The sequence below is a fragment of the Rhagoletis pomonella genome, unplaced genomic scaffold, assembly GCF_013731165.1.
Source record: "Rhagoletis pomonella isolate Grant_MI unplaced genomic scaffold, Rhpom_1.0 Rhpom_scaffold_00003, whole genome shotgun sequence".
NCBI lineage: Eukaryota > Metazoa > Arthropoda > Insecta > Diptera > Tephritidae > Rhagoletis > Rhagoletis pomonella.
In genome coordinates this window covers 8740542-8755269 of record NW_023458557.1, presented here as the reverse complement: position 1 = coordinate 8755269, position 14728 = coordinate 8740542, and the positions used below count along the sequence as shown (strand labels likewise).

The following is a 14728-nucleotide window of genomic DNA, read 5'->3' as shown; positions in this document are numbered from 1 at the left end:
TGAGCTTTACAACGATATGGACATAGTGCAGCGAATTAAAATACAGCTGCTCCGCTGGCTTGGTCATGTCGCTCGAATGGACACCGACGCTCCAGCTCTGAAAGTATTTAACGCGGAACCCGCTGGTGGTAGCAAAGGAAGAGGGAGGCCCCCACTACGATGGAAAGATCAGGTGGAGAAGGACTTCACTTGGCGTTTCCAATTGGCTTCCGTTGGCACAGACTGGCGTGCTTTGCTGAACTCGGCCAAAATCGCTTTGGCGGTTACAGCGCCAAAAAAGAAGAAGGACAAAAACACTCATATTTCTAAATGGTTTTCTTTTTTATAAAGCAATCGCATTTCTGGGTAGTATATTTCAGGACGAATGGATAAGGATTGAGTCAAGAGCTTGTGTGAGCCAATCCAATTTTTGGCAGCCAATGTCAGTTACGCGGTTTTGCAGAATGACGATACGGGGTTTTGTACTTTAAACGACGATATGTATTTACGATAGAGTGTCGGTAGACTTCACTCCTATCGGCTGAAGTGAAAGGAAATAGGTAAATATTACGAAGGGGGAACAAAATAATATTTTGTTGCCACCAGTACTCGATAATGTATATGAAATTTTCTTTTAAATCGCCACTAAAGGGACAACATTTACTTTTTGTGTTCAAATAAGATCGCATGGCTTTATTTCTCATATGTAACATTTTTTGTTGTTGCTATATTTCACTTTCACCATGGAAGTAAAGCCATATGTACTCAAATCTCAATGTGAATTGAAATAAAGCCATGTAGCGTTATTTCCTATGGCTTTGTTGCACGGCCATAACTTATTTTGTGTTATGTTTAAAAATTGCTTAAACTAGTTTTTTAATTTCATGTATTAAAACACAATGCGGAGAAAATTTGTATCGATGTATGTTGTTAATAACGTTTCCTTTCAGGTTCTTCAACGTTTAATAAAATCTCGAGGAAAATCTCAAGCTAAGAATCTTTCAGTTCAAATGGTTGCCGCGGAAAAAAATTAGCCCAATGTCCATCGGAATTGTTTGATGTTATACTAGATGAAAATCAGTTAGAGGATGCTTGTGAGCATATCGCTGAGTATCTTGAGGTAATTAAATTAGTTAATTCGCAAATAAATATTTCTTATGTTCTTACGAAAATATTTTGATATAAGATGAATGTACATATGAACATAGGCGCTAACGTAAATAGCGCCCTTTTATCTTTTCCAATATTCACAATGTTTTACTTGACATATTTTTTCGTAAATTTTATATAAAAATACAGTAGATTCTACACCATAAACCATATAAGCCAAAGTTTAAAACTTTGTGCAAGAAGAAAATGGCAACACCTTCGTAAAAAAAAATCTCAAAAATCAACGGGATTCACGTGGACTTTATTATACTTATATTGAATGGTCTACAAAACCTAACGCTCGTTTCTATACAGTACAATACTTTTTTTTTATTCCGAAATTGATATTCCATAGATACACAACATCTCGGCGAGTTTTGACTATTTACCTTTCGTTTGTATAATGTTTATTAATTTTTTATTAAAGTCTAGCTAATTATATAATACCTAACACCAAAGAAATCCACATCTCAAACTTTGTAGATAAAAAAAATTTCACAACAACAAACTTTGTATTCATAATTTTTAAAAAATATTCCAAGTATGAATTTTAACATTAGAGCGCAGGGTGTGCCAAATTTGGCATATTTACATTTTTAATGTACTATACATGATTTTTGCGAGTGTGTTTTCGAAATTTCGTAACTTTTCATTATTCGTAAAATTTTTAAATGGTTACTCCCCTTATAAAATTTAACATATACATATTGTTGTGAGCTGGCAAGCCAACTAATGCAAAAATAAAACGATGCGACTACGCGCCATGACTTTAGGTTTCAAGAAGAGGTTACAAAGTAAAAAAGTTTATTTTCTTGCGGAATTTATATTCATACTCCTGTACATATTTATTTATAAGCACCTTAAGCATTTGTTGATTACACCGGCTACGGTCTTTCGCCCACCAATCGGCCAAAATTGTAATCGAATCTAGGCTGTTAAGCTTTGCGGTCCAGCATGCATAAATTTTTGATGAAAATGTTGAAGGATTGCGATAGTATTGGGTATTGTGAGAGTCTTTAATGGCGCTACTCTTGATTTCGAACATAATAGGCTGGTTCTGACTTCATCGATGTATTGCGCTCGGACATATACACATGCACCGTACGCAGCTAGGCTAGCATCACAAAATGCGTGAAGTTCTAAGTGAGAATTTGGCATTAGTACATATCGAGGGAAATGAAAATTGGATACTAATTCAAGTTCACCGCAGAAATCGGTCCAACTCTTGTGCAAATGCTGTGACAAGCTTTCGTCCCAGTGAATTCGTTCTTTCCACATGCTTTGTATGAATATTTTTGCTTGAGTTAGAACTGGAGCTATGAGTCCTAGTGGGTCGTAAAACCGAGCTATTGTTGATAATGCGACGCGTTTAGTTACCTGTCTGTGATTTCTTTTAGGTGCGAGTGAAAAAATGAAGTCATCTGATTTTGGGTCCCATACTGGTCCAAGCGCCTTTGTAATGTGCGTACCATCGCGGAACTGTAGCAACGGCTCACGGTCAAATTCAGCCACTCCATTGAGAGAAGCAGAAACGTTTGAGCACCACTTTCGAAGAATGAAATTTCCCCTGCGAAGTAGCTGTGATGTTTGGCGACGAATTTCAATCACTTGTTCCAGGGTGTCTGCACCAGTGATGAGGTCGTCGACGTAAAAATCTCGGCGGACGATATGTGCTCCAAGCGGGAAGTTTGTTTCTTCGTCTGTTGCCGGTTGATGCATAGCACGAATCGTCAAAAACGCGGCGGGCCTGGTACCATACGTAACAGTGTCCAGTGTGTATGCCTTTAATTCAGCTTTGGGGTCGCCTCGCCATAGGATGCATTGCAAGTAATAATCCGGATGCAAAATGCGGACTCAGCGGTACATCTTGCAGACATCTCCCGTTAAGGCTACCTTGAACATACGAAAACGCAAAAGTGTGTTGAAGAGTTTAGGCTGGATGGTTGGAACGAGTATCCACTGGTTAATTTTGCGGAGCCATCGAACACGACTCGCTTAAAGCATCTCCCAATATCATTTATAAAGAGAACAAACAATAGCGGTCCTAAGATACTGCCCTGAGGGACACCGGAGGTGATTCTGTTCGAGAGATATGACCTTAACCAAGAAAGAAAAGTTGAATGGATACCAATTTTTTACGCTTTAGAAAAATCAGTGTAGATAACATCTACTTGAGAACCGCTTTTGTAAGATGAGATACAGAATTGGGAAAATTCCGCCAGATTGGTGGTTGTGGAACGCCGACAGAAAAAACCATGCTGATTCGGGTCGATAATTTCTTTAACAGTGAAGAATAGTTTTTCTTTCACGACTTTTTCAAAAAGCTTCGAACATGTGGTGAGTTTAGATATAGGCCTGAAGTTTCTAACGTCATTGTTGTTGTTGTGGTTGTTGTAGCGGCTACAACAACCCCGCCCAGATCGGTTGGTATCTCAGTCGTTGTCGTCAAGTTCCACTAACGGCAACCCTAGGAAGCGTGCAGCTTCTGCGGGGTTTGCCCATAGGGACAAGGCCGTTAGGGTTGTCGGGTTTTCCGGGCATGCGAAGAGATGTTTCGAGTCATGTGGGGTCTCTCCGCATGCCGGACATTCGTTCGGCACATCCTCATTCAACCTACTCAAGTAGGAGTTTAACCTGCTGCAGTAGCCGGAGCGAAGTTGTGCGAGTGTAGTGCGTGTCTCCCGAGGCAGATGAAGCTCCGTCTCGTCTATGTCCGGGGGTGGTGTGACTAGAACGGCATTCACAGGTCTAGAGTCTACATAACTCGAGACTGAGTCCCTGTGAATGCCGTTCAGGGCCTGTCTGTAAGCTGTCGGGTCCAGAGGTTACTTAATGAACCTCTGGACTTCGTCCGTTAGTTCATATAGATGCCTCCTGACGTGCCTAGGCGAGGGCTCCTCTGCAAGCAGCTGTCTGCTTGGGTGGCCACTTCTGTGGCTCCCGATCAGGAACTGCTTGCAGAGCATTATATTATGCTCCTTTACCGGGAGCATTTGCGCCTCGCCGTGCAGGTGGTGTTCAGGCGACATCAAGAGGCATCCCGTCGCTGTCCTGAGTGCGGTGTTTTGTACAGTCTGTAGCTTCGTCCACTGCGTCCTACTAGTCCCTGGCGACCACACTGGCGCTGCGTAGTTCAAAACCGGCCGGCCTATTGCCTTGTATGGTGCCAGCAACGTTTCTTTGTCTTTGCCCTAAGTACTGCCGGCTAGCGACTTGAGGACCTTGTTGCGGCTCTGTACTTTATTGACAATAGCGGTTGAGTGCGCAGAGAAGGAGAGCAGGCTGTCGAATGTTACTCCGAGTATTTTGGGGTTATTCACCGTCGGAATTGGTGTGTCATCGACGTGAATCCCCAGCGGTAGCTTGACCTTCTTCGTCCAGCTTGTGAACAGGGTCGCGGAGGATTTCGTAGGGGAGAGGGCTAGACACTTTGCAGTGAAGAAGCGAGAAAGTTCGGAGAGATAGCCGTTTACTTTCGAACACAGGTCATCAATTCCATTCCCAGTCGCCATGATCGAGCAATCGTCGGTATAGGAGACAATCGAGACTCCCTCTGGTGGTTGAGGGAGCTTTGAAATATAAAAGTTAAACAGTAGCGGGGAAAGGACACCACCCTGAGGAACCCCCTGTTTTATTTTTCGCTGCTTACTTGTCTCTAAACATTACCGACGAATGTCGACCACTCAGATAATTTGCCGACCACCGTTTGAGCCTCTGTGGGAGAGAGGAGGCATCTATATCTTCTAGTAGCGTGGAATGGCAGACGGTGTCAAACGCCTTTGACAAGTCCAACGCTACTAGAATCGTTCTCTCACAGGGACGGTTACGGTTAAGGCCACGAGTTATCTGAGTGTTTATGGCGTTAAGTGCTGTTGTTGTACTGTGCACTTTACGGAAACCATGCTGATGCTTCGCTGGGGTCAGGTGGTTTGTGAAGTACGGGAGTAGCAAGGCCTCGAGTGTCTTCGCTACCGGGGAAAGGAGTGTAATCGGACGATACGAATCTCCTTTGTTGGCGGGTTTCCCCGGTTTGAGCAGTGGGACCACTCTCCCCACCTTCCAGATGTCTGGGATGATGAGAGTGGCCATTGACAGGTTGAGGACCTCCGTTAGGTACGCTACCCCCGCAGGACCCAAATTTTTCAGCATCAGCATGCATATTCCGTCGGGACCCATGGCTTTGGAGGCTTTCGCCTTCCCGATGGCCACCTGAACTTCACCGCAAGTGAAAGCAAGGGGGGCACAAGTTGTTGGCAGTTTGTGCAGCCTTCTGGTCACTCGACGCTTGGCTTTGTCCACCGGAGGATGCAGTATGAACTGCCGGCTAAAAAAGCTCGCGCATCGCTCCGGGTCCGACGAAGCATGGTCGCCGAAGGTAATTTCGACTCTGTCGTCGTGCTTCGTCGGATTAGACAATGACCTCACGGTTGACCAAAGCTTGCTCACACCAGAGGTGAAGTTACAAGTCTTCAGATGCTCCTCCCACTTCTTCCGCTTATGTACGTTTACAAGTTGCCGAATCTCCGCGTTGAGATCGCTGATACGGGGATCTCCGGGATCGGCCTGACGAAGGCTATCACGCTCATTGGCTAGAACAGCCGCTTCGGCAGGGAAGTTTGGACGTGGGTCCGATATACACCCTGCCGGTATGAAGCGAGCTGCAGCAGCAGTGATAGCCCTGCGGAACTTACGTTCACCAAGATGGACGTCGGTTGGTGTGGGGAGCGATGCGAAGGTGTTTTCGGTAAACTCCGCGTAACCTTTCCAATCAGCTTTAGAAAAGTTGATATAGGTCCGGTGTTTGGCGGAAGCAAAGTCGGTTGGTTTATCAATCGAGATGACTATGGGTAGATGGTCTGATGCTAGAGTCAGCATAGGTCGCCACGTTATGCTGTTTATCAGACCAGCGCTGACTATTGTGATGTCTGGCGAGCTACTGCAGTTACCCATAATCCTGGTGGGTGCGTCGTCGTTCATTGTGCAGAATGTCGAATCGTCTATCTGCTCAGCCAAGTCTGTTCCCCTACGATCGTTTGACAGGCTTGAGTGCCAAAGATCGTGGTGCGCATTAAAGTCACCTACTACCATACGGTTTTCACCTCTGAGGAGCGCACCTATATCAGGGTGATATCCTGCCGGGCAGCAGGTGACAGGGGGTATGTATATGTTGAATATTTCGAGCTCGACATCGCCTGACCGGATAGCGATGCCCTGACATTCTAGGGTGGTATCCCTGCGGTCGATGTCTGCTTCGATAAGACGATACTGCACGGTGTGGTGCGTGATGAACGCTAAGCCACCACCATTATCTCGCTCGCGATCTCGACGGTGCACGTTGTACCCGGCGCAATTCAACAAAGTTGAATTGCTGTGCAACTTCGTCTCTTGGACCGCAGCTATTAATATACCATGCCGACACATGAAGACGGTTATCTCCTCAATCTTGCTCTGTAGCCCGTTACAGTTGAATTGAAGGAGCTTCATGTGGTTCGGGAGACGTGTCGTGATGTGGGGTGTGAGTGAGGTGTATGTTCTTGCCGCCGTTAGCTGTGTGTGCTGCTGAGGTGATTGCCGCCCTGTGGTGGTGGTGGGGGGCGTCGCAATTGGAGTCTGCGACCGAGCAGCGCAACACGGGCCCTCGAAGTTCCCCGTCCAATCTCGCGTGGTACGCAGACCTGAGCATGCCCTAAAGTGGCACCAGCCAAGGCAGGTGTTGCACTTGACTGATGTCACATTACGGAATATCCTGGTCTGACATACCGTGCAGATTGTAGGGGGAACCAGGAGTTGTTGGCGGCGGCGTGTGGGTGGTGGTGCGGTTGTGTGTGTTATGTGGTCTGTAGTGGCTGTGGTACGGTCTGTGGTGTTATTTTGTTGTTGTGTTGTGGTAACTGTGTGTGGCTGCTGTGTGAGTGTGTGGGGCTGCACGGGCGGACTATGGTTAGCCGTGGAGGCTGCTCTATTTGAGCAACAGGGGGCCACGTACGACGTGGTCCACTGTCTGTGTGTCCGTAGTCCCGAGCAGACCCTGAGGTGAGTCCACCCCTCGCAGGCATTACACTTGACTGAGGTGGAGTTGTGGGCTGTCGTGGGAACGTCATTCTTATTACCCGATTTGAGAATCGGAGAAATAGATGCTACCTTCCAACGGTCAATAAAATCACCGGTCGAAAGGGAAAGGTTAAAGCTTATTTCAACGGTCCACAAAGATATACGCTGCATTTTTTTATTAGAAAAGAAGATAGCCCATCGAGATAACTTTTCATCGACGACTGTAAAGAAGAGATACCATTAATAACATCTAACTTAGATACAGACAGTGAACCAAAATCTACAGCTTGGGAAGAGCCAAAACGGCTCGAATGTGGAATGTGATCTTTATATATATATATAGAAGTGGATATACAATACATTTACTTAACAAAACAATAGGTTAGCTGGAGTTGACTGCGGTGAATGAGGTGCAAAGATAAATGAGGAAAGAGTCGATCGCGCAGACACCATTAACCTTTAAATGATCAGCAATGCTTAACCCTTAAAACATATCTAAAACTCCCACTGTGTCAATTTTGACACATAGTTCAGCACAGAGTGTGTGAAACCACGTGAGGTGGTCATCAGCGAAGTAGCGAACAAATCATAATTTTTCATAAATATGCAAGTATTTAAATACAATTTTTACATATATCTCAGACTTCTAAATAGAACAGAATAGTGTAAATATTGTGCAACATTTAAACGGTGAAATTAATGGTTTCAATCCAAACTAAATCTTAGATATTTCAATCAATAGTACGGAGGATGATTCTGACGGACCAGAATCTGATCCTAATGAAACAAAATTCTGAAAGCTAAGATGAATTTCCGCCCCAATTACATTTAAAATATAGTGTGCTAATTTCTAGGTAGGTGAAAGGGCTTGGGCGTTCTAGTGTTAATAATAACGTATGCGGAATGAAATACGAACTGATGCAGTAAAAAGAAACAGCTATACTTTCGGATGCAACAAATATTGTTTTCCCACTCACATAGATATTGTCGAAATTTCCAAGAAACATTTTTATAGAAAAGGCTCATGTCCCTAACGATTGGCCTCTTTAGTCAGGCATAGTGCGGAGGGCTTTTTCAAAAATATTATTTTGGGACTTTGTTTGAGTTATTATTTTAGTAGCCATTTAGAAGATAATTAGTTCAAATTTATATTTAGGTGTCCTTTTATGGGTCCCCAATGAAAAATATTTCCTTAATTCGTTGTATAAAACTGAAATGAATCTGGTGCAAGCAAATCTTGGGTAAAGTGGTTTGCGCATATTTCACCATATCCCTGGCTCTTGCATAGTCTCTAATGTTTTTTGCTTACTTTACATTTTATTGTCAATATACGCTGCAGAGAGAGATCAAGCAATTTATGATTTTTGTTACGGTCTTATTTCGCTGCTATGTGAAACATGTTTTTTCTCACTCTAGTGTTTTCTTATTCTTTGAAGTCGACATTTCCTTTGTAAATAAAGTTTTTTTTAAGTCTCATAGAGAAAAAATGAAAAAGCACGTTACTTTTCGTAACATTGAGTTTCGGTATACAAAATTAACAAGTAAATTTTCAGAGTTCGTTCGCTTTCAAATGAAATTATTTCAGCATTATAATATAAAATGAGGTAATTTTTAGTGGAATGCTTGTTAAGTTTGCGCAGTATATTTTGGTATACTTAGTTTGGCTCCTGTGTTCACCTGGATTTTTTTAAATCTGCTTAGAAATTGTCGGCATTTCATTCCGCATACGTTCAGGTGCAAGTTTCAATAGTCTATGAATTGGTTTTGTTTCCAACATACACCCCGCGAAAAACGATAGCACATCAACATTTTTACAAGTTTTGACTACTTTTTTTTAGCAAGTTTTAAATTGCTAAAAAATCGGGTTAATTTTTGATAATTTTTTTGTTAACGGTGTTATTCACTCTTTCCCATGTAAAAAATTACTTTGTATGCGAGAAAATGCGTGATACCGTGAGCAAAAAAATTATCAAAATTCAACGCGATTTTTTATCAACTTCAAACTTGCACTTTATTATACTAGAATTTAATAAGCTATAAAACTGCATACTAAAAATGGAATTGGAATGAAAATTTTATTTAGTTTTTATAATTTTTGTACAAAGTCTGAAATTTAGACTTATATGGAATTTGCTACATAAAGAGCTATACTTTTATATAAAAATAATGAACCTTAAAAAAATCAAAACTCGTAAAAATGTTGATGTGCTATCGTTTGTCGCGGGGTGTAATAACTTTGTTTGAAAGAAAATGCGTGACGCCGTCATCAAAAGGGAAAGGTTAAAGATATATTATATAGATATATAGAAAAGTAGTCAAAACTCGTAAAAATGTTGATGTGCTATCGTTTGTCGCGGGGTGTAATATTTTTGTTTGAAAGAAAATGCGTGACGCCGTCATCAAGAACAAATTTCAAAGTAGAATATTGTTGTTGTGCAACTTTTTTGAGTTTTTTTAATTTTTGTACAAAGTGAGAAATTTGGATTTACTATTTATGGATTTATAACTTTGTTTGAAAGAAAATGCGTGACGCCGTCATCAAAAACAAATTTCAAAGTACAATATTGTTGTTGTGCGACTTTTTTAATTTTTGTACGAAGTGAGAAATTTGGATTTACTATTTATTATGATGGATTAGGAAAATAGTTACGAGAGTGGTCGAGATGGGCGGTCTAATTTTCTTTTTTTTTCATATATATTGACGTTTTTCCCATCCACCTTGGTTAAAACCACCTGCCACAATCCGCCACTGTAGTTTGGACATCAGTTTTTATACGCGATTCTTAATTTTTTTATGTTTAAAGATTTAAATTATGTAAAAAATTATTTCTGTCAAGATTTTGATGTATTAAAGATTGGATGTTTTGACATCATTTAGTCAGAAAGAACTACTATATTAGAGTGCTCATCCATAGGCCTCTCATTATTGAATGGGCACCTCTGCCAATTGGGCAACTTTCCGAAGAAGCCCAAGAGTCAAGGAAGCGGGATATTAAAAAATATCGGCAGCTTGTATCCTCGGAGCCTGTCATTTCAAGTTTACGTTTAAACCCACCAAAACAAAATCATAAACTGTCGTCAGATGCCATGAAATTATTATCAACTGTTGTAAATGCGGATGCGGAATTGCCATCAGAAAATATATATATGAGCTTGGATACTTCAGATGACTGCGAGTCTGATGGGGTATAAAATTGATATCTTAAAAATATATTCCTGTACTAGAGGTTTACGCCGACAGGCTTTGCGGCGGCGGCGTGGTCAACTTCAGAAAGAATCGGCGGCGGCGGCGACGCCGGCGCGTCTAGAAACGCCGGCGCTACTGCCCATAAGGCAGATTCCAAGGAGCCATAAGGCTTCTAACCTTATCATGTCATCAGATTATAATTCTATTTAATTCATTCATTGAATTCAAATGTTGAGTGACTGCTGCTGATGAATGGGCGAACAAAAGAAAGGCTATATAGTATATACATTAGGTTTCCCATCGACAATGCTTTTTTTGAAAATTTAAAGACCCTACCCCCTAATTTGATTCGTTTTTTATGAGAAATATTATTGCATATTTTTATAGATTTTTTAAAGGCCATTTAGAGGTCGCAGCCTGTCGATTTAGGTCAGAAAATACGATTTTCTAGACTCATGAGTTTTTGAATGACTATTTTTGGTTGAATTTCAAAGAATTTTTTAAATTTTGACCATCGATAGTTTCCACAATTTGAAAATATGTAGTACTAACGTACAAAAAAACGATTTTCGATGGGCACCCTAATATACATACATCTCTTCTATGTACTCTACAAATCCGTATGTACTATTTCAATTCAAACAAATAAAAAAATTTAAAGTTTAAGTTATTGGGGTAATTTATGTCGCTATCAACAAATGTTTGCAATAAGCTTATCAACCGTTATGTTAAATTACGGAGTGCTTACGATTTTTTGCGGGTTATATATTGAAAATAAGGTTGGCCTACTTTTTTTCAAAAGTTTAACCCATCAACTCCCACCAGAACGGGCCTTTTTGACCCACTGTTTGAAAAATGGCTTAAAAATAGTTAAATTTCCACTACTATGTTAAGCGCCAAATTTTTTTAAGGAGAACAGAATGTAATGCAAAATAATAGTAATTTTTACCAAAAAGGGGCACTTTAACTCTGTACAGAAAATATTGCGATGCGCGGCAGCAAAACCTTCCTGGGGTTTGACCACTACTTAGGAATACTAACGTAATTTTCACACAGCCACCTAGTTCTTGTATACGTCTGTGGGACCCCAGAATAAAGTAACTTAAAAAATTAGCAAAAAAAGTGTTTGCTTTTTATTAAAATTCTGTTGAAAATATTAAAAAAAACACACAGGAAAATCAACTAGTCTTTAGTTGTGTTTTCGTATTCTCCAGCAAAAAATATCTAGTAACTTGCCAGTAACCAAAATTCGGAGAGTAAGCCAATATTTACTCCCAATGAGTGAAATACGCAAGAAAGTACGAAAACGCAAAACCAGCAAGAAGTTGCTAGTTTTATGAACAGCTGATTAATTTGTCAATTTCCGATGCATTTTTCTTCGAAAACTAATATTTTCCATCTTATTATATATTTAAATGGGTTTATTTTGTCAATTGCAACTCTAAAAGCACCACAAACAATTATTTTGTTAATGTGAATTACATTAAGCATCATGCCATCAGCTGTTTCTCTTACTAGCAAATAGTTGCTAGTAAAAATTTATCCAGTAAAAATCCAGTAAAACTTGCAAGTTCAGCTGTCATTTCTGCTCTCTCAATTTCCCCTCTTTTGCTAGTTTCTTGCAAGTATTTGCGTACGAAAACGACATCCAGTAAAAAACCAGTAAAATTAGTACTGGATTTACGGGATAGTGCGTACGCGAACAGGGCTTTTGTTTTATCTCCAAAAATTGAGGAGTTAGATGCAATAAGGGCGCTTCTGTTAAAACTGCTTTCTGAGATATTGGCGTTAAAGTTTTTGATGTGTATAACTTTCTTGTTGCTGTAGTATATAAAAAAGTAGTATTGAAAAAAATTGTCTACTGCGGAAAAAATCGTCAGATTACCATTACTAATTTAACTGTAATAAACGCTTTCGATCGAAAAACGTGTTACCTATGTTTTTTTCTGAGTTACGCTTTTTTTTAAATCTTCAGTGGCCCAAATTATGCAAAAAACACTTATTTTAAAAATGTAATTTTCATTTCGTAAAATAGTGTTTTTATACGAGTAGTATTTAGTTCCTTCAAACGATGTATTTCAATATGCATACAACATGAAAATTGTGTACAAAAATCCTTAGGCGCCGAACGCCGCCGCCGCCGCCGCCGCGCCGATATTTTCGTAACTCGGCGGCGGCGCGTGAGAAATGACAAAAAACGGCGGCGGCGGCGGCGTGGCCCGGCGGCGTATACCTCTATCCTGTACCAACAAATATGTATGTCTTGTTTATTGATTCATTCAAAATCCCGCAGTTCCCGTGTAAATTTGAACATCAAGATTTTTAGATACAAACATTAAGACCTCGTTAGTGTTTCTCCGAGCTTCTCTTCCGATTTGTGGCGTGCGCCTTGATGTTGGCACACAAAGGGGAGGGACCAACAGTTTTACACCGAATCCAGATTTTATTTTTATGAAAAGCTGTTCTTCGTGGCTGAATACACTTTGGGGTTTGACATTGCCTGCCAAAGGGCGACTTTATTACAAACAACTTGTTTGTTTCTTATTTTTTGATGTTGGTCGGAAACTGGGTTTGAACCCAGGCCCTGCGGAATGATAGCGTATATTGCTAACCGCTACATCACATTATACAACAAAAAAGCAGAAAACATGACCTTTTATACTTAACTACCTTAGTTTTGCTAAAAATCTGAATATTTTAGGCGTACACTGCAGCCATTGTGGATCCGCCATTTTAAGTTTCAAAATTATCTGGCGAAATTTAAAACCAGAAACCAAAATAAAGACGATTACACAAGGTTTGATTACAATTGTACCACGCTTCGACTTTTGGCCAGCTTTTTCGAAAAATTGGCCACTGTGCACTGGGCCGATATGTTTAGTGATAATTGTAAATTCTTTAGTATGGGTTTGAATCAAAGATTTTATTTTTGTACTAAGTGGATAAAAAATATTTATAAGACATGGTTTTTATACAAAGGAAAGCATTTCTGGTGCAATCGAACACTGCAGACAACACATTGAAATGGAGTGTGAGCATGGCAATGAACACATCGCCTCGGATTTTTTGGGATTCTTTTTATGCAATGAACTGTTTTATTCAAATTTCTCAGATTTGAAGATGTAGACCGGTTTGAAGTGGGTGCAGAAAATTGAAGTCGCGTCTTTTTTCTTATGGAAACCAATAACGCATTTACAACACTTGCACGAAATTGTAGTTGAGACAGTGGCTTTTCTTTTTCTTGCGTTGTAACTAAAACGTGAAGCTTCCAAGAATTAACCATCATGTTACCAAGTAAATTCGTAAACAAGAGCCACCACCATTTATTTTATCGCAATGCGATGCGGTAATTTGCCAAAGCGTTATCGTGCAAGTCCACGCCACCCATATGCTTATTGTATTGTGCAATTGTGTTTGGAATTTTGTTGGTAGTATACGCTTTTTCTTTACGATCGTAGCATCTTGCATTTGAAAATGGTTCCATTGTTCCATGGATTGTGAAAACAGATACAACTGCATTGTCCTTCCTGCGAATAGCTTAAACTTCATTTGTTTCATCAAACACGGCAGAGCTTTAACATGTTTTCATTCTCTCTGGTAAGTTAGCGCCCGCAAAACGATTTTTTCTAACAGTTCCTGTACAATTTTATAAGCACTGTTTTAAGAATTTGGTATTTAGTACGAAAATTGATGTATTACCTGTTGCAAAGAATCGCTTCTCATTCAGCGAACACATAAGGTGGTAAGAGCTAAAGAAGTTGTCGAAGTAAATACGGTGGCAGGATGGTGAATCAATGACTTTTAATAAGCTTAAAACAGTATCAGTACCTAAACCTATTCGTTTGTCATAGTCGGTTGATGCCCCGCCATACAATTTTACTTGGTGTAAATACCCATTCGTAGAAGCCAAACACCACGCTTTGAATCCAAATCTTATTGGTTTTCTTCATCTAATGATAAGTTATTGTCAAAAACTCCAAACTGCAAAAAAATGCTGGTTACATTGCTCAACCAATGGTCTAATTTTGGCAAACTTGTCACCTGCATTGAGTTTACTTCTTCTTCTTCTTTTTTGGCGCTGTAACCGCCTAAGCGATTTTGGCCGAGTTCAGCAAAGCACGCCAGTCGTTTCTCCTCTGTGCCAACTGACGCCAATTGGAAACGCCAAGTGAAGCCAAGTCCTTCTCCACCTGATCTTTCCATCGCAGTGGGGGCCTCCCTCTTCCTCTGCTACCACCAGCGGGTTCCGAGTTGAATACTTTCAGAGCTGGAGCGTCGGTGTCCATTCGAACGACATGACCAAGCCAGCGGAGCCGCTGTATTTTAATTCGCTGCACTATGTCCATATCGTTGTAAAGCTCA

General features: G+C 40.6%; 1 protein-coding gene across 1 annotated transcript in view; it reads left to right on the top strand.

Moving 5' to 3' along the window:
* The window catches only part of LOC118736014 (voltage-dependent L-type calcium channel subunit beta-2), a 269478-nt gene that overhangs the window by 179953 nt on the left and 74797 nt on the right, over positions 1 to 14728 (top strand). The window contains 2 exon segments of the mRNA XM_036466119.1: positions 930 to 1004; positions 1007 to 1099. Coding sequence (XP_036322012.1) covers positions 930 to 1004; positions 1007 to 1099 — 168 coding nt within the window.